General features: G+C 44.7%; 1 protein-coding gene across 13 annotated transcripts in view; it reads left to right on the top strand.

Annotated features, from left to right (window-relative positions):
* The first annotated feature begins 1,881 nt into the window (after positions 1 to 1,881).
* Positions 1,882 to 23,487, top strand: part of LOC110497735 (bile acid receptor) — a 35,354-nt gene continuing 13,748 nt past the window's right edge. For 3 of the 13 annotated variants that reach the window (XM_021574089.3, XM_021574063.3, XM_090209485.1), the window contains exons 1-3: positions 1,882 to 2,057; positions 15,357 to 15,570; positions 18,271 to 18,639. In XM_021574089.3, the coding sequence (XP_021429764.1) occupies positions 15,474 to 15,570; positions 18,271 to 18,639 (466 nt within the window). In that variant the 5' untranslated portion in view covers positions 1,882 to 2,057; positions 15,357 to 15,473. Of the gene's footprint in view, positions 2,058 to 15,356; positions 15,571 to 15,907; positions 16,220 to 17,265; positions 17,327 to 18,270; positions 18,640 to 23,096; positions 23,201 to 23,487 lie in introns of those variants that run through there. The other 10 variants (XM_090209488.1, XM_090209483.1, XM_021574099.3 and 7 more) reach the window with 7 other exon arrangements.

The following is a 23,487-nucleotide window of genomic DNA, read 5'->3' as shown; positions in this document are numbered from 1 at the left end:
GGGCACAACATACAGTGCCTTCAGAAGTACTCACACTGTTGACCTTTTCCATATTTTGTTGTGTTGCTGAATTTAAAATGGATTCAATTGAGATTTTGTGTCACTGGCCTACACACAATACCCTATAATGTCAATGTGGAATAATGTTTTTGACATTTTTACAAATTAATAAAAAGCTGAAATGTCTTTAGTCAATAAGTATTCAACCCCTTTGTTATGGAAAGCCTACAAGAGTTCAGGAGTAAAACTTTGATTAACAAGTCACATAATAAGTTACATTGACTCACTCTGTGTGCAATAATAGTGTTGAACAAGATTTTTGAATGACTACTTCATCTCTGTACTCCACACGTACAATTATCTGTAAGGTCCCTCAGTCGAGCAGAGAATTTCAAACACATATTCAACCACAAAGACCAGGGAGGTTTTCCAATGCCTCGCAAAGAAGTGCACCTATTGGTAGATGGGTAAAATAATAGAGCAGAGATTGTATATTCATTTGAGCATGCTGAAGTTATTAATTACATTTTGGATGGTGTATCAGTACACCCAGTTACTACAAAGATACAGGCATCCTTCCTAAATCAGTTGCCAGTGAGGAAGGAAACCGCTCAGGGATGTTACATTGAGGCCAATGGTGACTTTAAAACAGTTACAGAGTTTAATGGCTGTGATAGGAGAAAACTGAGGATGGATCAACAACATTGTAGTTACTCCACAATACTAACCTAAATGACAGAGTGAAAAGAAGGGAGCCTGTACAGTGAGGGAAAAAAGTATTTGATCCCCTGCTGATTTTGTACGTTTGCCCACTGACAAAGAAATGATCAGTCTATAATTTTAATGGTAGGTTTATTTGAACAGTGAGAGACAGAATAACAACAAAATCCAGAAAAAAGCATGTCAAAAATGTTATAAATTGATTTGAATTTTAATGAGGGAAATAAGTATTTGAATCCTCTGCAAAACATGACTTAGTACTTGGTGGCAAAACCCTTGTTGGCAATCACAGAGGTCAGACGTTTCTCGTAGTTGGCCACCAGGTTGCACACATCTCAGGAGGGATTTTGTCCCACTCCTCTTTGCAGATCTTCTCCAAATCATTAAGGTTTCAAGGCTGACGTTTGGCAACTCGAACCTTCAGCTCCCTCCACAAACGTTCTATGGGATTAAGGTCTGGAGACTGGCTAGACCACTCCGGGACCTTAAATAAAGGTGAAATAAACATTTTTAAAAAGCAGTGAGGGGAATTACTTCTTACTGTAACGCATTGGCTAAGCAAACTAACGCCAGGCTCCAAATCAAGACACCCTTGAACAATGTTTTATGAAGAGGATCCCTTATCTGAATTGAGACTGCCAACATGTCTACCTGCAAAATACATTTTTTTTCTTCAGCTCTACAATTATTATTTCCTTATATTTTCTTGCTACGCTACAGTATATTGTATAAACAAACCTTGCAATAGGTGGCCTAGCCAGGAGAGCAATTCCAGTGTGTCTGCCTATAGGCCTTGTGTTAAGGTACTACTGTAAATAATTACATTCTAAACACAGCATCATAGCACTTTTGTGTTCGTTATGATTTATGGTGAACATGAACTACTGTATCCAATGAATGCCTTGCCTTACAACTTATTAACTTGTGCCTCATCCGAGACTTACTTCCTGTGACTAATTGTGTGTGTGTCTGTGACGTGTCAGAGGGAGTGTGCTGGTCTGGTCTCTATGTTAGGCAGCAGACATGGCCACCACATCGCTTGGTTGGATGAGGAGGGATTTTGGGGATAGTAGGAGGCGGGGGAGGAGGGGGAAGAGGGGTAGTGAGGGGGAAGAGGGGTAGTGCGTTCATGGAGAGGAATGGACAGCTTAATTAATAACCACTGTCCCCTTTCACCATGACCCCAGCCAGTCACACATACTCTTCCTACAACCCCAGACATTCAGATGCTCATTAGCAAATATTGCTGGTTCTGTACTTTACGTGGGGATCAGAGAGAGGGTGAAGGCTGGGACTAGACTGGATTTACACAGGGGAAATCCACACTGAGAAATAAGGTAAGGACGAATGATAACTCAAACATGTATCACGTATAGCAAGCTGTAAAAAAAAAAATACTTGTCATAATTGGTGAGAGGGATAGGTTGACTCGTTGTGTAGGCTGACGAACTGGCCTTGACGCCCTCGTTGGGATCTTCATGTGGGCTGCGGTTTAATCTCTGGGGAAATTAGCCCTGAGTAATTCATTAAAGCTATGTCAGGTAAGATGTATAAATCCAATGGTTCACATCAGTGGTTGGAACTGAAATTATTTTCCAATCGTGTCATTCTAAACAGAACCATACATTTCTTTGTTCCGTTCCACTGTTCTGACCAGAAAAAAAACGTTTTGAACCCCCCAAAAAGTACCAATTTATATTGTTTATTTTTAAACCGCTGAAATTGACATTTTATACATTTAGCTCAACATAAAATTACTTCACCAATCTGTGCGGATAGAGCAGCTTGATATAGAGAAGGCAAGCTATAGTTGTTTACAAGCATTGGACAGATAAATGTAGGGCGCAAGATGCCACTGAAATGTTGCTTGTGGGGAGAGAGCGAAAGAGGTTTGAGGAGGAGCTTGGCATCTTGTTATGACATGCATTATTTCAATAAGTGTAACGTCGACTTAAGGAGTCAGGAAGCGAGTGCAGTTAGTGAGTTTAATATTAACGAACGTAGACCAATACAAAATGGCAGACAATATAACATAACCAATACTGCCTGAGTGGTGAATACAATGAAGTGCCAGATAAAGTGGGAGTAATCAGGGAAGTGATGAAGTCCAAGTGTGTCTGATGATGAGGCGCAGGAGTGTGTAATGAAGATTGTCAGGTGTGCGTAATGATGAGTTGCCAGGACCAGTGGTTAGTAGACCAGCGACGTTGACACAGAAGAGGGGGAGCAGATGTGACAGTACCCCCGCCGACAAGCCGCTCCAGCCACAGGATGACGCCGGCCAGGAGGACGGTCCCGAGGGCATGGAGCAGGTTGGTCCAGATGGCGAAGGTGGAATTCTCTGATTATGTTGTCATCAAAATGGCATCCACCAGAACCCAGCACTGCCCCTCTGGACTATACCCCTCCCGGTCCACCAGGTACTGGATCTGACCCCACGACGTCCAGGGGAGGCGGAGGGGTGTCATGGGGGACGGCATTAGCCAGGGGACCAGGAACCACCAGCCTGAGGAGGGAAACATGAAAAGAGGGTCCGGTAGTTAGTGGGGAGCTGTAATCAGTATGTTACCTCATTGACCCTCCAGAGGACGTTGAATGGCCCCACAAACTGGGGTCTCAGTTTCCAGCAGGGCAGGCAGAGCGGGAGGTTCCTGGTGGCGAGCCAGACGCGATCACCAGGATGGAACACGGGAGCCTCACTATGGGAGCCTCACTGCGGTGGCGGTCCGCCTGCTTCTTCTTCTGGCGGACGGCGCATTGGAGCCGGACGTGGGAAGCTTTCCAAACCGCCTCTGCACGCCGGAACCACTCGTCCGCCGCAAGAGCGTCTGCCTGGCTCGGGGTCCACAGAGCCAGGGCCGGCGGGTACCCCAGGACGCACTGGAAGGGAGACAGCCTGGTAGAGGAGTAACGAAGTGAATTCTGGGCGTATTCAGCCCAAGGAAGGAATCGGGCCCACTCACCCTGCCGGTCCTGGCAGTGACTCCTCTAGACCCTCCCTAGCGCCTTGTTCATCCTCTCCACCTGACCGTTAGATTGAGGCTGGTACCCGGAAGTGAGGCTGACCGTGACCCCCAGCTTCTCCTTGAAAAACTTCTATACACGTGGTGTGAATTGGGGACCACGATCGGAGACAGTATCCTCCTGATGGCCATAGTGCCCGGAAGACCTGCTGGAACGATGCCTCTGTGACCTGGAGAGCAGTTGGGAGACCAGAGAGAGGGATGAAACGGTATGATTTTGAGAATCTGTCCACAACCACCAAAATGGTGGTGAAACCATCAGAGGAGGGGAGATCAGTGATGAAATCAATGGACAGATGAGACCAGGGACGCTGAGGCACAAGAAGGGGAAGGAGTTTCCCTGCTGGAGAGTGCCTGGGAGATTTAGATTGAGTACATACTCAACATGAGTTGACATAGTGTGCAACATCCTGCGCCAAAGTGAGCCACCAGTATTTCTAAGAAAAGGATTTAATGTTGCGGGTGATAACTGGGTGTCCAGTGGCGAGGGATGTGTGTGCCCCGGTCAGCAACCAATCTCTGACCCCCGTGGGAACGTAGATGCGTGCCGGAGGGCAGGTGGCAGGAGCGGGTTCTCTCCCCAGAGCCTGGCGGATGTCCACATCTACGTCCCAGAACATGAGGCCAACGATACGGGAGGACCAGTTGATGGGCTGGCAGACACTCACAGGGCCCTCTACTGACATGGAAACACAGGGTGCGGGAAAGCAGGTCATCCGACATCCTGGTCTCCAGGCGGTAATCCACGAGGAGATGATGGGATTATGGAGTTGGAGCTACGGGAGACCAAGGATGACTTTGTGCAAGGGTGCGGAGGTGGTGCTTGGGTCCCATGGTGAGAAGCTGTGACTGTGCGTTTTAGTACCGGATCCCAATGGACGCAATGCCTGGACCGGAAACGGAGAGGAGAGCGGGTATGAGGTGATGTGCAGGGAGGAGGCAAGGGCCTGGTCAATAAAATTCCCCGCATCACCGGAATCCACTAGAGCTGTAGAAACAATAGATGAGGGACAGCCAGCTAGGGAAATCGATACTCACGCCTAACCTAGGAAACGGATGATCACAGGGCCGCCCTCTGCTCTCATGTATTCCGGGTTGAGACGTACCGGACACCATTGGAGCTGGTTCCCCTCCTGGCCGCAATAGGGACAGAGCCCTAACTGTCTCTGACGGCATCGCTCAGCCGCGGGTAGGCGTATGGCCCCTACCTCTATGGGTTCATGCTCTGACTCAGAGCGGTCAACGGAGGACGGAGAGAGGCGATGGCGGTGCCGACGCTCCCGAAGAAGGACTTCCCCAAACTGTTGCCACAAAGTTGGAGGCACAGAATCATCTACAATGTCATTGTATGCTGTAGCATTAAGATTTCCCTTCCCTGGAACTGAGGGGCCTAGTCCGAACCATGAAAAACAGCCCCCAACCATTATTCCTCCTCCACCAAACTTTACAGTTGGCACTATGCATTGGGGCAGGTAGCGTTCTCCTGGCATCCGCCAAGCCCAGATTCGTCCGTCAGACTGCCAGATGGTGGAGCATGATTCATTACTCTGGAGAACGCGTTTTCATTGCTCCAGAGTCCAATGGCGGCAAGCTTTACACCACTTGAGTAAAAGTAAAGATACCTTAATAGAAAATTACTCAAGTAAAAGTGAAAGTCACCCAGTAAAATCCTACTTGAGTCAAAGTCTAAAAGTATTTGGATTTAAATATACTTAAGTATCAAAGGTAAATGTAGTTGCTAAAATATAAGTATCAAATGTAAAATTATAAATCATTTTTAAGTCCTTATATTAAGCAAACCAGATAGCATCTTTTTCTTGTTTCATTTATTTACGGATGGTCAGGGGCACGCTCCAACACTCAGACATCATTCGTAAACGAAGCATGTGTGTTCAGTGAGTCCGCCAGATCAGAGGCAGTAGGGATGACCAGGGATATTCTCTTGATAAGTGTGTGAATTGGACCATTTTCCTGTCCTGCTAAGCATTCAAAATGTAACGAGTACTTTTGGGTGTCAGGGAAAATGTATGGAGTAAAAAGTACTTTGGTTTTTTTTGGAACATTGTGAAGTGAAAGTAAAAGTTGTTAAAAATATCAATAGTAATGTAAAGTACATATACCCCAAAAAACTACTTCAGTAGTACTTTCAGATATTTTTACTTAAGTACTTTACACCACTGGAGATTACATGGCTCTGTGCTCGATTTTATATACCTGTCAGCAACGGGTGTGGCTGAAATAGCCGAATCCACTAATTTGAAGAGGTATCCACATACTTTGGTATATATACAGGACCATTCTGGAAGAAAACCTGATGGAGTCTGCAAAAGACCTGAGACTGGGACGGAGATTTGTCTTCCAACAAGACAATGATCCAAAACATAAAGCAAAATCTACAATGGAATGGTTCAAAAATAAACATATCCAGGTGTTAGAATGGCCAAGTCAAAGTCCAGACCTGAATCCAATCGAGAATCTGTGGAAAGAACTGAAAACTGCTGTTCACAAATGCTCTCCATCCAACCTCACTGAGCTCGAGCTGTTTTGTTCCAACCCATGATGCACATGGTGATTTACCTCCTCTCTGTTCACTGCAGCCACCATGGGTGCTGCTAGTCAGTGATAGATTCAGGGAGTCCATGGAAAAGTTTGGGGAAAGGACTGTGTTTATTTTACTGTGATAATAGAGGAATAGAATAGCACCTGTGTTCAGCACAGGAACAGAACTCATTCAGAGGGGTTGGGTTAAATGCGGAAGACACATTTCGGTTGAAGGCATTCAGTTGTGCAATTGACTAGGTATCCCCCTTTCCCAATACAGAATGTAACCTAAAGACAATAATTGAGTAGTGTTCAGTGTGGTTATGGTTACACCAAAAGGGAAACAAGACATGACACGAGACAAGGTCCTGAGGAAATTACATTCAGTGGCTTTATGCAGCCAATCTTACCAAATGTAACCAGCGAAACACAAACTGAAATTAAATTATTTGACAATGCATGCTATTGTATTATACACAGCCTGTTATAGAAAGTAAATGTTGGCTTTCTCTACTGTTATGCACCATTATTTTCAGCAATTCATTATCAAGCACAGTAATTCAATAAGTATTGGATTATCCAATGAGGTGTTTTGAGGAATTAGAATACTATAATACTGGGAACCTCAATTTGCGGCTTTCGTTCGTTCCAGTAGCCAAGAGATTTGGAAGTCTGTTAACGCAAGACTACTGTATAGTAAACACTTTAAGACTACTGTATAGTAAACACTTTAAGACTACTGTATAGTAAACACTTTAAGACTACTGTATAGTAAACACTTTAAGACTACTGTATAGTAAACACTTTAAGACTACTGTATAGTAAACACTTTAAGACTACTGTATAGTAAACACTTTAAGACTACTGTATAGTAAACACTTTAAGACTACTGTATAGTAAACACTTTAAGACTACTGTATAGTAAACACTTTAAGACTACTGTATAGTAAACACTTTAAGACTACTGTATAGTAAACACTTTAAGTCTACTGTATAGTAAACACTTTAAGTGGATGGCAAGTGTACTCCACCACAGTAGGCTACTTCACTGTTAATAAACCAAGATAGCTTTGCCCAGCCCATTAGTGTGGTATGGTCCCTTCCAGAATTTCAATAAGCACCTATGTTACCCCTCTCCTTCACCTCCTACGGGGCACACCCAGGATGTTACCTCACCTTGGCCTGTATGGAAAGACGACCTGTCAGGTGTGTTGGTATAAAGACTTAGTACCTGAGACTTAATTACTGTACATTGATAGGGGGCAGTCAGAGGGTAATACTGTCTTACCCTGGTCAACGGCTATTGTAGCACTGGGGAGAGTTGCGAGGGAGGTACCATATACTGTAAACACAGAGGAGGGATGCATTACATTTTTTTGCAGTAGGTGAGGAGTTTCTTTCTTTTAATAGGATGAATTAAGCCATTTACATTACTTCATAAGAATTGTAGAGGTATGGTCATTGTTAAATTTGGATAATTCTGCAAATATCATAATTACCATAATGTAGAATAATGCATTGCCAATGTATACAGTGCCTTCAGAAAGTATTCATACCCCTTGACTTATTCAACATTTTATTGTTACAACCTGAATTCAAAATGTATTAAAAATAATAATAATCTCACCCATCAACACACAATACTGTCACGGCTGTCGAAGGAGGAGGACCAAGGTGCAGCGTGGTAAGCGTACATATTCTTTATTTAAGATGACGCCGACAAAAACAATAAACACTCCAAACAAACCGTGAAGCTAAAGGCTATGTGCCCTAAACAAAGTCAACTTCCCACAAAGAAAGGAGGGAAAACGGGCTACCTAAGTATGGTTCCAAATCAGAAACAACGATAGACAGCTGTCCCCGATTGAGAACCATACCTGGCCAAAACATAGAAATACAAAAATCATAGTTAACAAAACTCCCCAAATCACACCCTGACCAAACCAAATAGAGACATAAAAAGGCTCTCTGAGGTCAGGGCGTGAGAAATAACCCATAATGATGAAGTAAAAATGTGTTTTTAGAAATGTTTGCAAATGAAATACAGAAATATCTTATTTACAAAAGTATTCACACCCTTGAGTCAGTACTTTGTAGAAGCACCTTTGGCAGTGATTTCGATTGTGAGTCTTTCTGGGTAAGTCTCCAAGAGCTTTCCACACCTGGATTGTGTGTGCAACATTAGCCCATTATTATTTTCAAATTTCTTCAAGCTCTGTCAAATTGGTTTGTATATCATTGCTAGACAACCATTTGTTGGTCTTGCCATAGATTTTTAAGTAAATCTAAGTCAAAACTGTTACTCGACCACATGCACTGTCTTCTTGGTAAGTAACACCAATGTAGATTTGGCCTTGTGTTTTAGATTATTGTCCTGCTGAAAGATGAATTAATCTCCCAGTGTCTGGTGGAAAGCAGACTGAACCAGGTTTCCCTCTAGGATTTCGCCTGTGCTTAGCTCTATTCTGTTTATTTTTATCAGAAAACAACTCCGTAGTCTGTGCTGATGACAAGCATACCCATAGCATGATGCAGCCACCACTATGCTTGAAAATATGGAGAGTGGTACTCAGTAATATCTTGTATTGGATTTCCCCAAACATAACACTTTGTATTCAGGACAAAAAGTAAATTATGACTTTAGTGCCTTATTGCAAACAGGATACATGTTTTGGAATTTTTGTATTCTTTATAAGTTTCCTTTTTTTCACTCTGTCAGGTTAGTATTGTGGAGTAACTATAATGTTGTGTTCCATCCTCAGTTTTCTCCTATCACAGCCAATAAACTCTGTGACTGTTTTAAAGTCATCATTGGCCTCGTGGTGAAATCCCTGAGCGGTTTCCTTCCTCTCCGGCAACTGAGTTAGGAAGTACGTCTTTATCTTTGTAGTGACTGGGTGTACTGATACACCTGTCATGTACTGTCATGTACTGTCATGTTGTGTCTTGTCTCTGTCCTTTCCCTTCACCCTGTCTCCCTCTGCTGGTCGTTGTTAGGTTACCTTTTCTCCCCCTCTTTCCCCCAGCTGTGCCTTGTCTCCTCCTAACCACCTCGTCACCCCTTTTCCCACCTGTTCCCTTTTTCCCTCTGATTAGGTCCCTATATCTCTCTCTGTTTCTGCTCCTGTCCTTGTCGGATTCTTGTTTGTTGTGTTTCATGCCTGAACCAGACTGTCGTCATGTTTGCTGTAACCTTGTCTTGTCCTGTCGGAATCTGCCGGTCCGTCTGAGCCTACTTATGTTTGGTAATTAAAGAAGCTCTGTTTAAGTTAATTCGCTTTTGGGTCCTCATTCACGCACCGTAACAGAAGAATCCGACCAAGAATGGACCCAGCGACTTCGGATCCTCTCCACTCAGCCGTCGGGATCCAGGGAGCGATGCTAGGCAGACACGATCAGGAATTGTCTGCTGCTCGACATGCCGTTGAGACCCTGGCCACCCAAGTCTCCAACCTCACAGAACAGGTTCACCATCTCCGCCTCGATCCACCGGCCACTTCCAGGGCTTTCGAATCTCCGGAGCCCAGAATCAATAACCCGCCGTGTTACTCTGGGGAGCCCACTGAATGCCGCTCGTTCCTCACCCAGTGTGATATTGTGTTTTCTCTCCAGCCCTACACTTTCTCCAGGAGCACTGCTCGTGTCGCCTACGTCATATCTCTCCTTATTGGACGGGCTCGTGAGTGGGGCACGGCAATCTGGGAGGCAAGGGCTGAGTGTACTAACCAGTATCAGGACTTTAAGGAGGAGATGATACGGGTTTTTGATCGATCTGTTTTTGGGGAGGAGGCTTCCAGGGCCCTGTCTTCCCTATGTCAAGGTAATCGATCCATAACAGACTACTCTATTGAGTTTCGCACTCTTGCTGCCTCCAGTGGCTGGAACGAGCCGGCTTTGCTCGCTCGTTTTCTGGAGGGTCTCCGCGCAGAGGTAAAGGATGAGATTCTCTCCCGGGAGGTTCCTTCCAGCGTGGATTCCTTGATTGAACTCGCTATTCGCATTGAGCGACGGGTTGATCTTCGTCACCGAGCTCGTGGAAAGGAGCTCGCGTTCTCCGTTGCCCCCCTCTCCGCATCACTACCATCTTCCTCTGCCGGCTCGGGTGCTGAGCCCATGCAGCTGGGAGGTATCCGCATCTCGACTAAGGAGAGGGAACGGAGAATCACCAACCGCCTCTGTCTCTATTGCGGTTCCGCTGGTCATTTTGTCACTTCATGTCCAGTAAAAGGCCAGAGCTCATCAGTAAGCGGAGGGCTACTGGTGAGCGCTACTACTCCTGTCTCTCCTTCAAGATCCTGCACTACCTTGTCGGTCCATCTACGCTGGACCGGTTCGTCAGCTTCCTGCAGTGCCTTAATAGACTCTGGGGCGGAGGGCTGTTTTATGGACGAGACCTGGGCTCGGGAACATGACATTCCTCTCAGACAGTTAAAGGAGCCCACGGCCTTGTTCGCCCTGGATGGTAGTCCTCTCCCCAGGATTCAGCGTGAGACGCTACCTTTAACCCTCACTGTTTCTGGTAATCATAGTGAAACCATTTCTTTTTTAATTTTTCGTTCACCTTTTACACCTGTTGTTTTGGGCCATCCCTGGCTAGTTTGTCATAATCCTTCCATTAATTGGTCTAGTAATTCTATCCTCTCCTGGAACGTCTCTTGTCATGTGAAATGTTTAATGTCTGCTATCCCTCCTGTTTCCTCTGTCTCTTCTTCACAGGAGGAGCCTGGTGATTTGACAGGGGTGCCGGAGGAATATCACGATCTGCGCACGGTGTTCAGTCGGTCCAGGGCCACCTCTCTTCCTCCACACCGGTCGTATGATTGTAGTATTGATCTCCTTCCGGGAACCACCCCCCCCCGGGGTAGACTATACTCTCTGTCGGCTCCCGAACGTAAGGCTCTCGAAGATTATTTGTCTGTAGCTCTTGACGCCGGTACCATAGTCCCCTCCTCCTCTCCCGCCGGAGCGGGGTTTTTTTTTGTCAAGAAGAAGGACGGGTCTCTGCGCCCCTGCATAGATTATCGAGGGCTGAATGACATAACAGTGAAGAATCGTTATCCGCTTCCTCTTATGTCTTCAGCCTTCGAGATCCTGCAGGGAGCCAGGTTTTTCACTAAGTTGGACCTTCGTAACGCTTACCATCTCGTGCGCATCAGGGAGGGGGACGAGTGGAAGACGGCGTTTAACACTCCGTTAGGGCACTTTGAATACCGGGTTCTTCCTTTCGGCCTCGCTAACGCTCCAGCTGTCTTTCAGGCATTAGTCAATGATGTCCTGAGAGACATGCTGAACATCTTTGTTTTCGTTTACCTTGACGATATCCTGATTTTTTCACCGTCACTCCAGATTCATGTTCAGCACGTTCGACGTGTCCTCCAGCGCCTTTTAGAGAATTGTCTTTTTGTGAAGGCTGAGAAGTGCACTTTTCATGCCTCCTCCGTCACATTTCTCGGTTCTGTTATTTCCGCTGAAGGCATTAAGATGGATCCCGCTAAGGTCCAAGCTGTCATTGATTGGCCCGTCCCTAAGTCACGCGTCGAGCTGCAGCGCTTTCTCGGCTTCGCGAACTTCTATCGTCGTTTCATCCGTAATTTCGGTCAGGTGGCAGCTCCTCTCACAGCCCTTACTTCTGTCAAGACGTGCTTTAAGTGGTCCGTTTCCGCCCAGGGAGCTTTTGATCTCCTCAAGAATCGTTTTACATCCGCTCCTATCCTTGTTACACCTGACGTCTCTAGACAGTTCGTTGTCGAGGTTGACGCGTCAGAGGTGGGCGTGGGAGCCATTCTTTCTCAGCGCTCCCTCTCTGACGACAAGGTCCACCCATGCGCGTATTTTTCTCATCGCCTGTCGCCGTCGGAACGTAACTATGATGTGGGTAACCGCGAACTGCTCGCCATCCGGTTAGCCCTAGGCGAATGGCGACAGTGGTTGGAGGGGGCGACCGTTCCTTTTGTCGTTTGGACTGACCATAGGAACCTTGAGTACATCCGTTCTGCCAAACGACTTAATGCGCGTCAGGCGCGTTGGGCGCTGTTTTTCGCTCGTTTCGAGTTCGTGATTTCTTATCGTCCGGGCTCTAAGAACACCAAGCCTGATGCTTTGTCTCGTCTCTTCAGTTCTTCAGTAGCCTCCACTGACCCCGAGGGGATTCTCCCTGAGGGGCGTGTTGTCGGGTTGACTGTCTGGGGAATTGAGAGGCAGGTAAAGCAAGCGCTCACTCACACTCCGTCGCCGCGCGCTTGTCCTAGGAACCTTCTTTTCGTTCCCGTTCCTACTCGTCTGGCCGTTCTTCAGTGGGCTCACTCTGCCAAGTTAGCCGGCCACCCTGGCGTTCGGGGTACGCTTGCTTCCATTCGCCAGCGTTTTTGGTGGCCCACCCGGGAGCATGACACGCGTCGTTTCGTGGCTGCTTGTTCGGTCTGCGCGCAGACTAAGTCCGGTAACTCTCCTCCTGCCGGCCGTCTCAGGCCGCTTCCTATTCCCTCTCGACCGTGGTCTCACATCGCCTTAGATTTTGTCACCGGACTGCCTTCGTCAGCGGGGAAGACTGTTATTCTTACGGTTGTCGATAGGTTCTCTAAGGCGGCTCATTTCATTCCCCTTGCTAAGCTTCCTTCTGCTAAAGAGACGGCACAAATCATCATCGAGAATGTTTTCAGAATTCATGGCCTTCCGTCAGACGTCGTTTCGGACAGAGGTCCGCAATTCATGTCTCAATTTTGGAGGGAGTTTTGCCGTTTGATTGGGGCTTCCGTCAGTCTCTCTTCCGGCTTTCACCCCCAGTCTAACGGTCAAGCAGAACGGGCCAATCAGACTATTGGTCGCATCTTACGCAGTCTTTCTTTTCGCAACCCTGCGTCTTGGTCAGAACAGCTCCCCTGGGCAGAATACGCCCACAACTCGCTTCCTTCGTCTGCGACCGGGCTATCTCCTTTTCAGAGTAGCCTCGGGTACCAGCCTCCGCTGTTCTCATCTCAGTTCGCCGAGTCCAGCGTCCCCTCCGCTCAGGCTTTTGTCCAACGTTGCGAGCGCACCTGGAAGAGGGTCAGGTCTGCACTTTGCCGTTATAGGACGCAGACTGTGAGGGCTGCTAATAAGCGTAGAACTAAGAGTCCTAGATATTGTCGCGGTCAGAGTTTGGCTCTCCACTCAGAACCTTCCCCTTAAGACGGCTTCTCGCAAGTTGACCCCGCGGTTCATTGGTCCGTTCCGTATTTCTCGGGTCATTAATCCTGTCGCAGTTCGACTTCTTCTTCCGCGATACCTTCGTCGCGTCCACCCGGTCTTCCATGTCTCCTGCATCAAGCCCGTCCTTCGCGCCCCCGCTCGTCTTCCCCCCCCCCCCATCCTTGTCGAGGGCGCACCCATCTACAGGGTCCGTAGAATTTTGGACATGCGTCCTCGGGGCCGTGGTCACCAGTACCTCGTAGATTGGGAGGGGTACGGTCCTGAGGAGAGGAGTTGGGTTCCCTCTCGGGACGTGCTGGACCGTGCGCTGATCGAGGATTTCCTCCGTTGCCGCCAGGTTTCCTCCTCGAGTGCGCCAGGAGGCGCTCGGTGAGTGGGGGGGTACTGTCATGTACTGTCATGTACTGTCATGTTGTGTCTTGTCTCTGTCCTTTCCCTTCACCCTGTCTCCCTCTGCTGGTCGTTGTTAGGTTACCTTTTCTCCCCCTCTTTCCCCCAGCTGTGCCTTGTCTCCTCCTAACCACCTCGTCACCCCTTTTCCCACCTGTTCCCTTTTTCCCTCTGATTAGGTCCCTATATCTCTCTCTGTTTCTGCTCCTGTCCTTGTCGGATTCTTGTTTGTTGTGTTTCATGCCTGAACCAGACTGTCGTCATGTTTGCTGTAACCTTGTCTTGTCCTGTCGGAATCTGCCGGTCCGTCTGAGCCTACTTATGTTTGGTAATTAAAGAAGCTCTGTTTAAGTTAATTCGCTTTTGGGTCCTCATTCACGCACCGTAACAACACCCTCCAAAGTGTAATTAATTATTTCCCCATGCTCAAAGGGATATTCAATCTCTGCTTTTTTAACCCATCTACCAATGTGCATCAAAGCTGGGACCGAAAGAATGAGAAACAGCTTCTATCTCAAGGCCATCAGACTGCTAAACAGCAATCACTAACTCAGAGAGGCTGCTGTCGACATTGAGACCCAATCACTGGACACTTTAAAAAATGGATCACTAGTCACTTTAAACAATGCCACTCTAAACAATGCCTCTTTAATAATGTCTACATATCTTACATTACTCATATCACATGTATATACTGTATTTTATACCATCGACTGCACCTTGCCTATGCCGCTCGGCCATCGCTCATCCATATACTTATATGTACATATTCTCAGTCATCCCTTTAGATTTGTGTGTATTAGGTAGTTGTTGGGGAATTGTTAGATTACTTGCTAGATTTGTGTGTATTAGGTAGTTGTTGGGAATGGTTAGATTACTTGTTAGATATTACTGCACTGTTGGAACTAGAAGCACATGCATTTCGCTACACTCGTATTAACATCTGCTAACCATGTGTATGTGACCAATAAAATTGGATTGGATTTGATTTTAATGGGTGCCCCTTCTGCATTGGAAAACATCCCTGGTCTTTGTGGTTGAATCTGTGTTTGAAAATCACTGCTCGACTGAAGGACCTTACAGATAATTGTATGTGTGGGGTACAGAGATGAAGTGGTCATTCAAAAATCATGTTAAACACTATTATTACACACAGAGAGAGTCCAAGCAACTTAGTATGTTACTTACATTTTTACTCTTAAACTTATTTAGGCATGCCATAACCAAGGAGTTGAATACTTATTGACTGAAGACATTTCAGGTTTTCATTTGTAATTAACATAAAAACATTATGGGGTATTGTATGTAGGCGAGTGAAAAAAAATCTCATTTTTATCCATTTTAAATTCAGTATGTAACACAACAAATCGTGAAAAAAGTCAAGGGTTGTGAATACTTTCTGAAGGCTAAAGAGTTGTCCATGAGGTATTTAACACCAAGTAGCTTAACAAAATGTCAAAAGTAACACTAACATTATGTCTGGGTGTATCTTAGTTTTCTTACAGGATTGGACTGGAAAGAACTTTCTTAATTCCCTCCTTGTGTCTTGGCCAATCACACCATCTTTACTCTGAGCTGAGGTTCTGAGCTGAGGTCCAACCAGATTTGTGAATGAATGAGTGGGTGGGCCACAACGTCAATGTGGTGGGACTACTACAGATCCCTCCCAACGATGGATTCCCACTGTCTGAGAGCTCACACTTCTTTGGTAAGCAACCTCCAATGACTAGCCTGGTCCCAGATCAGTACTGTATGTGCTTCATCCAACTCCTCTGACTATTTTTGTCATGCAATACATAATATGCAGTGTACCATATTTTTTTTTACAGTATATGCATATGGCATGCCAATGATATGGGAGTTGGCACATGCAGATCTGGGATCAGGCAATCGAGTTGACACCTATGACACACATTACCTCTCAGTCAGTTGCAGCCAGTCACACAGGCCAGATGTGAAAGTGACTTTACACATTACCAAAACAACTACGTTATAGATGGGCAGAAATGTGAATGTCAAGTTAATAAGTAACCATGAAAACCTTTGCTCCCCTTTGTCATTCCTGAGTCAGTCCTCAAGCAAGCACAAAACTGTTCTGTTTTAGGACTATTGAACCAGCATTTTAATTGAGAATTTCCTTTTCCGAAGACAATAGAGGGAGTTATGCTGAAGTAGAAGAAGTAACGGTAAGAGTAGAGCCGCAGAGGGGGATTACTTTTCAGTTGGTCAGAGAAAGAAAGAGAGATAGAGAGGGAGGGAGAGAGACGGTGAGAGAATGATAGAGAAAGGGGAGGTTTTTATTGTGGATGCTCTGAGAGACCCTGAGATGGCCATGGTCCAGATCAAACCTTAAGGAGGTCAGTGTCTAACGCCTGTCGATCGTGTTGCGTCAGTTTGGGTTATGTGTGTTATCAGATGAGTTTGGATCAACTCAACACTATAAAACTGTACGGCTACATTCATGCTGTCTTTTGTTGTTGCCCAGTATGTATTTTTACCTTATGTATTTTAATGAATAAAAGTGAAATTAAGGTATCGAAATGGTTCAAATGCTAGCTGTCGTCTAACCAAGGGTTCACGCTTACAAAATAGGAATAGAATTATTGCTGTATATTTTATGACAGAGTAGATAAACCTGATGATAAAGCATTTCTGAAATATAGAAATATGTATAATATAAGTAGAAATATAAGTATAGATCCAGTGGGGAGAACAAGTATTTGATACACTGCCGATTTTGCAGGTTTTCCTACTTACAAAGCATGTAGAGGTCTGTAATTTTTATCATAGGTACACTTCAACTGTGAGAGACGGAATCTAAAACAAAAATCCAGAAAATCACATTGTAAGATTTTTAAGTAATTCATTTGCATTTTATTGCATGACATAAGTATTTGATACATGAGAAAAGCAGAACTTAATATTTTGCTACAGAAACCTTTGTTTGCAATTACAGAGATCATACGTTTCCTGAAGTTCTTGACCAGGTTTGCACACACTGCAGCAGACTTCTTCCATTTTCGAATAATTGCGCCAACAGTTGTTGCCTTCTCACCAAGCTGCTTAACTATTGTCCTGTTGCCCATCCCAGCCTTGTGCAGGTCTACAATTTTATCCCTGATGTCCTTACACCCTCTCTGGTCTTGGCCATTGTGGAGAGGTTGGAGTCTGTTTGATTGAGTGTGTGGACAGGTGTCTTTTATACAGGTATCAAGTTCAAACAGGTGCAGTTAATACAGGTAATGAGTGGAGAACAGGAGGGCTTCTTAAAGACAAACTAACAGGTCTGTGAAAGCCGGAATTATTACTGGTTGGTAGGTGATCAAATACTTATGTCATGCAATAAAATGCAAATGAATTACTTAAAAATCATACAATGTGATTTTCTGTTTTTTTGTTTTAGATTCCGTCTCTCACAGTTGAAGTGTACCTATGATACAAAATTACAGACCTCTACATGCTTTGTAAGTAGGAAAACCTGCAAAATCGGCAGTGTATCAAATACTTGTTCTCCCCACTGTATATGCAGAAAGTACAGGGCTGGCAGGTAGCCCAGTGGTTAGAGCATTGGTCCAGTAACCAAAAGGTTGCTTGATCGAATCCTTGAGCTGACAAGATCAAATCTGTCTTTCTGCGCTTGAAAAGGGCTGTTAATTAACCAACTGTTCCTAGGCTGTCATTGTAAATAATAATTTGTTCTTAACTGACTTGCCTAGTTACTGTAAATTAAGGTTAAAAAGTACTATATCTCTTTGGAGGTAGTTAGTTAGCTCAAGCTGTCCTTTCAGTCTTTTATTGCAGTGTTCTGTGAGAGCGTGAGGTTAAAGGTAGACTCAGCTAAATGATGTTGCCACAGATATTGAGATGAGCTACATGCATACTTTGCTCTTACAGTCACACACAGAATCTGCGCATGTGCATGGGTTAGCTTCATGCTGTTACAGTGTGGTAGCCAGCACACCAAAACAGTGGAGAAGTTGAGCCTTGCACTTCAACGCTCTTAGTTGTTGCAAATATTGACCCACTATGCTGTTTACTTTTTGCGTCATATCGCTGAGTCTACCTTTAAGTTTTGCTGGGTTTATATGTGTAGATTACTATCCCCTGTTATGTTAACGTTTAAAAACTCAAATTAAGTCACTATCTAATACTACTTTAGCTTCTGCTGGGAAGTGTTTTTTGTCTGATCAGATAAATGGTTTTGTTGTGACTCACTATGCTTGGGAAAATACAGGACTAATTGGCTTGGGAAATGTGTAGCTATTGTGGCTTTTCTGAACCATGCTGAAAAAATGCTGACTTTTTATTGGCTATAAAAACTGTACATCATTAAAATCATCAGTTAATTGCACACTTCTATTCAGTGATACTCTCATTTAATCTATGCCTCTTTCTTTTCTCCATCCAGATATTCTGGCAGAACAAGGGAGCCCTCTGCTCCAAGACCAGGAAGTCTTACCCTTCACCAGCTATCCCAGCATGCAATACCCCTCGGTGGAGCCCTCCCCACCATACTACTCCAGTCAGAACTACTACCCCCAGTACAACGCCGATGAGTGGTACTCACCCACAGGGATGTATGAACTGAGGAAAGGACCCCTAGAGGGCACTTATAATGCTGAAATGGAAGAGGCGTCCACCATAGTGCCTGCGGTGTGCAATAGGACCCGGCACACATCCCACACAGGCAGTGTCAAAGGGGAGGAGCTGTGTGTGGTGTGTGGGGACAAGGCATCCGGGTATCACTATAATGCTCTCACCTGTGAGGGATGTAAAGGTATCAAAACATGATACAAAAATTGTCACACGCTTTGTAAACAACAGATGTAGACTAACAGTGAAATGCTTACTTACGGGAACTTCCCAACAATGCAGAAAGACAGAAAATACAGAAATAATAGAAAAGTAATAGCACAAAAAAATAAAAGTAATATTAAATACACAATGAGTAATGTTAATTTTGCTGTGTACACTGGGTACCAGTACCGAGTCGATGTGTAGGGATTTGAAGTTATTGAATTATATCTACGTTGAAGAATAACAGTGAAGACATCCAAACTATGAAATAACACATATGGAATCATGTACAGTTGAAGTCGGAAGTTTACATACACCTTAGCCAAATGCATTTAAACTCAGTTTTTCACAATTCCAGACATTTAATCCTAGTAAAAATTCCCTGTCTTAAAAATTCCCTGTCCAGTTAGGTTCACCACTTTATTTTAAGAATGTGTAATATCAGAATAATTGTAAAGAGAATGATGTATTTCAGCTTTTATTTCTTTCATCACATTCCCAGTGGGTCAGAAGTTTACATACACTCAGTTAGTATTTGGTAGCATTGCCTTTAAATTGTGGAACTTGGGTCAAATGTTTTGACTAGCCTTCCACAAGCTTCCCACAATAAATTGGGTGAATTTTGGCCCATTCCTCCTGACAGAGCAGACAGAGTCAGATTTTTAGGCCTCCTTGCTCGCACAGGCTTTTTCAGTTCTGCTCACAAATGTTCTATGGGATTGAGGTCAGGGCTATGTGATGGACTCCAATACCTTGACTTTGTTGTCCTTAAGCCAAACGACAAATATTGTTACAGTACTCGCTTTAGAACATGTCTTCACTATTATTCTACAATGTAGAAAATAGTCAAAATAAAGAAAAACCCTTCAATGTATAGGTGTGTCCAAACCTTTGACTGGTACTGTACATACAACTAGGAATAAAGTGACTAGGCAACAGGATAGATAATAAACAGTATCAGTAGAGCATGTGATGAATAAAAAAAAAATTGTGCAAAAAAGGGTCAATGCAGAGAGTCTGGGTAGCTATTTGTTTAACTATGTAACTAACTATTTAGCAGTCTTATGGATTGGGGGTAGAAGATGGTCAGGGTCCTGTTGGTTTCATACTTGGTGAATTGGTACCACTTGCAGTGCGATAGGAGACACAACAGTCTTTGACTTGGGTGGCTGGAGTCTTTGACAAGTTTTAGGGCCTTCCTCTGACACCTTGCCTGACCACTCTGCCTGCTCCTGACCCTGAGCCTGCATGTCGTCCGGTACTGTTGCCCCACCCTGGTTTACTGACCCCTGCCTTCCTTGACCTGTCTATCGCCTGCCGCTGTTGAAATATTAAACTATTGTTTACTCGACGTGGTCTAGAAGAAAAATAAACGCACACCTATTAAGACGAGGTGCTGGCTAGCGGAATAGAAACTTGAAAATAAAAGAGAGCCGCACACTCTAGGAGCTCAGATGCAAAAATGTAATACCAACGTTTCGACAGCCAAGCTGTCTTCATCAGGGTATAATCACAAACACTGCGGGATGACTTGTTTATATAGTGTCAAAAGACACAGGTGTCTGTAATCATGGCCAAGAGTGGCCTAATATCATTGGTTAATAATCAAATATTAAAATGTCATACAAAGAACAGCATACAAACAACAAATGGATAGCATACGATCATAGATTAATTTGACTACACAAGTTTACAAACAATTACAATGGCAAAGTCACAATAATCGCAAGAATGGCTTAAGATCAAAGTCTACGTTGAGACCGAAGGGCGCAAGGGTCTTTAAATTAAAGATCCAGGCAGCCTCTCGTTTTAACAATAAATTATCAAGGTCACCCCCTCTCCTAGGGAGGGTGACATGTTCGATGCCAATATAACGCAGAGACGAAATCGAGTGGCCTGCCTCCAAGAAGTGGGCCGCAACTGGATAAGTAAAGTTTTTACACCTAATGGTGCTACGATGCTCTGAGAGACGTACCTTTAATTCGCGCTTTGTTTTACCTACATAATTTTTACCACAAGGACAAGTTATAAGATAAATAACTTCCTTAGTGGAGCACGTAATAACACCTTTTATTGGGTATCGATTTCCCTGTTTGTGGGTGTTTAGTGTGTGCTTAGTGTGTGTGTGCTTAGTCCCCTCCTGTACTATTTAATGAAGCTGCCAGTTGAGGACTTGTGAGGCGTCTGTTTCTCATGCTAGACACTCTAATGTACTTATCCTCTTGCTCAGTTGTGCACCGAGGCCTCCCACTCCTCCTTCTATTCTGGTTAGAGCCAGTTTGCGCTATTCTGTGAAGGGAATAGCTGTACGAGATCTTCAGTTTCTTGGCAATTTCTCGCATGGAATAGCCTTCATTTCCCGGAACAAGAATAGACTGACGAGTTTCAGAAGAAAGTTCTTTGTTTCTGGCCGTTTTGAGCCTGTAATCAAATTCACAAATGCTGATGCTCCAGATACTCAACTAGTCAAAAGAAGATCAGTTTTATTGCTTCTTTAATCAGAACAATAGTTTTCAGCTGTGCTAGCGTAATTGCAAAAGGGTTTTCTAATGACCAATTAGGCCTTTAAAATGATAAACTTGGATTAGCTAACACAACGTGTCATTGGAACACAGGAGTGATGGTTGCTGATAATGAGCATCTGTACACTTAGGTCGATATTCCATAAAAAATCTGACGTTTCCAGCTACAATGGTAATTTACAACATTAACATTAACTATACTGTATTTCAGATCAATTTGATGTTATTTTAATGGACAAAAAATGATATTTTCTTTTAAAAAACAATGACATTTCTGAGTGACCTCAAACTTTTGAACGGTAGTGTAGGTGTTATATTTGTCCAGGTGGGAGAGGGCAGTGTGGAGTGCAATAGAGATAGCATCATCTGTGGATCTGTTGGGGTGGTATGCGAATTGTAGTGGGTCCAGGGTCTTTAGGATTATGGTGTTGATGTGAGCCATGACCAGCCTTTCAAAGCATTTCATAACTAAAGATGTTAGTGCTACGGGGATTGTCATTTAGATAGGTTACCTTGGCGTTCTTGGGCACAGGGACTATGGTGGTCTGCTTGAAACATGTAGATATTACAGACTGGATCAGGTAGTGGTTGAAAATGTCAGTGAAGACATTTGCCAGCTGGTCAGCGCATGCTCTGAGTATATGTCCTGGTAATCCGTCTTGTGAATGTTAACCTGTTTAAAGGCCTTACTCACATCAGCTACGGAGAGCGTGATCACACAGTCATCTGGAAAAGCTAGTGTTCTCATGCATGGTTCAGTGTTGCTTGCTTTGAAGCGAGCATAGAAGGCATTTAGCTTGTCTGGTAGGCTTGTGTCACTGGGCAGCTCGAGGCTGGGTTTTCCTTTGCAATCTGTGAAAGTTTGTAAACCCTGCCACATTCAACGAGCGTCAGACCCAGGCGTAGTAGGATTCGATCTTAGTCCTGTAGTCACGCTTTGCCTGTTTTATGGTTCGTCTGAGGGTGTAGCGGGATTTCTTATAAGTGTCCGGATTAGTGTCCCGCTATTTGAAAGTGTCAGCTCTAGCCTTTAGCTCAGTGTGGATGTTGCCTGTAATCCATTGCTTCTGGTTGGGTATGTACGTACAATCACCGTGGGGAAGACGTTGTCAATGTACTTATTAATGAAGCCAGTGACTGATGTGGTAAACTCCTCAATGCCATCGGATGAATCTGAAACATATTCCAGTTTGTACTAGCTAAACAGTCATGTAGCTTAGCATCCGCTTCATCTGACCACTTCTGTCTTGGGCTCGTCACTGGTACTTCCTATTTGAGTTTTTGCTTGTAAGCAGGAATCAGAGGTATAGAGTTATGGTCAGATTTGCCAAATGGAGGGCGAGGGAGAGCTTTTTATGCATTTTTGTGTGTGGAGTGAAGGTGATCTAGAGTTTTTAGCCTCTAGTTGCACAGATGACATGATGGTAGGAGTGTGTTCACTAGGAGTGCGTCCACTAGGAGTGCGTTCACTAGGAGTGTGTTCACTAGGAGTGCGTCCACTAGGGGTGTGTTCACTAGGAGTGTGTTCACTAGGAGTGCGTCCACTAGGAGTGTGTTCACTAGGTGTGCGTCCACTAGGAGTGTGTTCACTAGGAGTGCGTTCACTAGGAGTGCGTTCACTAGGAGTGTGTTCACATGGAGTGTGTTCACATGGAGTGTGTTCACTAGGAGTGTGTTCACTAGGAGTGCGTCCACTAGGAGTGCGTTCACTAGGAGTGCGTTCACTAGGAGTGCGTTCACATGGAGTGTGTTCACTAGGAGTGCGTTCACTAGGAGTGCGTTCACTAGGAGTGCGTTCACTAGGAGTGCGTTCACTAGGAGTGCGTTCACTAGGAGTGCGTCCACTAGGAGTGCGTCCACTAGGAGTGCGTTCACTAGGAGTGCGTTCACTCGATGAGCATGTTTTTGTTTGCGCCATCTTTTTCTCTTCCAAGTCTCGGGGATTAGGACCTGGTCCGGGATGAGCAGTATGTCCTGCGCTGCCGACTCGTTGAAGTAGAAATCTTCCTCCAAATCGAGGTTAGTGAATGCTGTTCTGATGTCGAGGAGCTCTCATAGGAAATGATGGCAGAAACATTAAGTGCAAAAAAAACCACAAAATAGCAGAATTGGTCAGGAGCCTGTAAAACTGCAGCTATCCAGCTATCCAGCACCATTATTTTTTGTAAGAACAGTGGTTCTTACAGCTAGATCATAACTGTAGGCATTGAAGTGCTATTGACTGCAAAGATAGCACCAAAGAATAGCATCTTCAACATTTGAGAAAGCCCTCTATGGATCGGCTCACATCTTCTAAAAGGCTGTCA

This window comes from Oncorhynchus mykiss, chromosome 2 (genome assembly GCF_057628025.1).
Source record: "Oncorhynchus mykiss isolate SJ-2025 chromosome 2, ASM5762802v1, whole genome shotgun sequence".
NCBI lineage: Eukaryota > Metazoa > Chordata > Actinopteri > Salmoniformes > Salmonidae > Oncorhynchus > Oncorhynchus mykiss.
The sequence above is the reverse complement of the archived record's forward strand: the minus strand, read 5'-3'. Positions and strand labels throughout refer to the sequence as shown.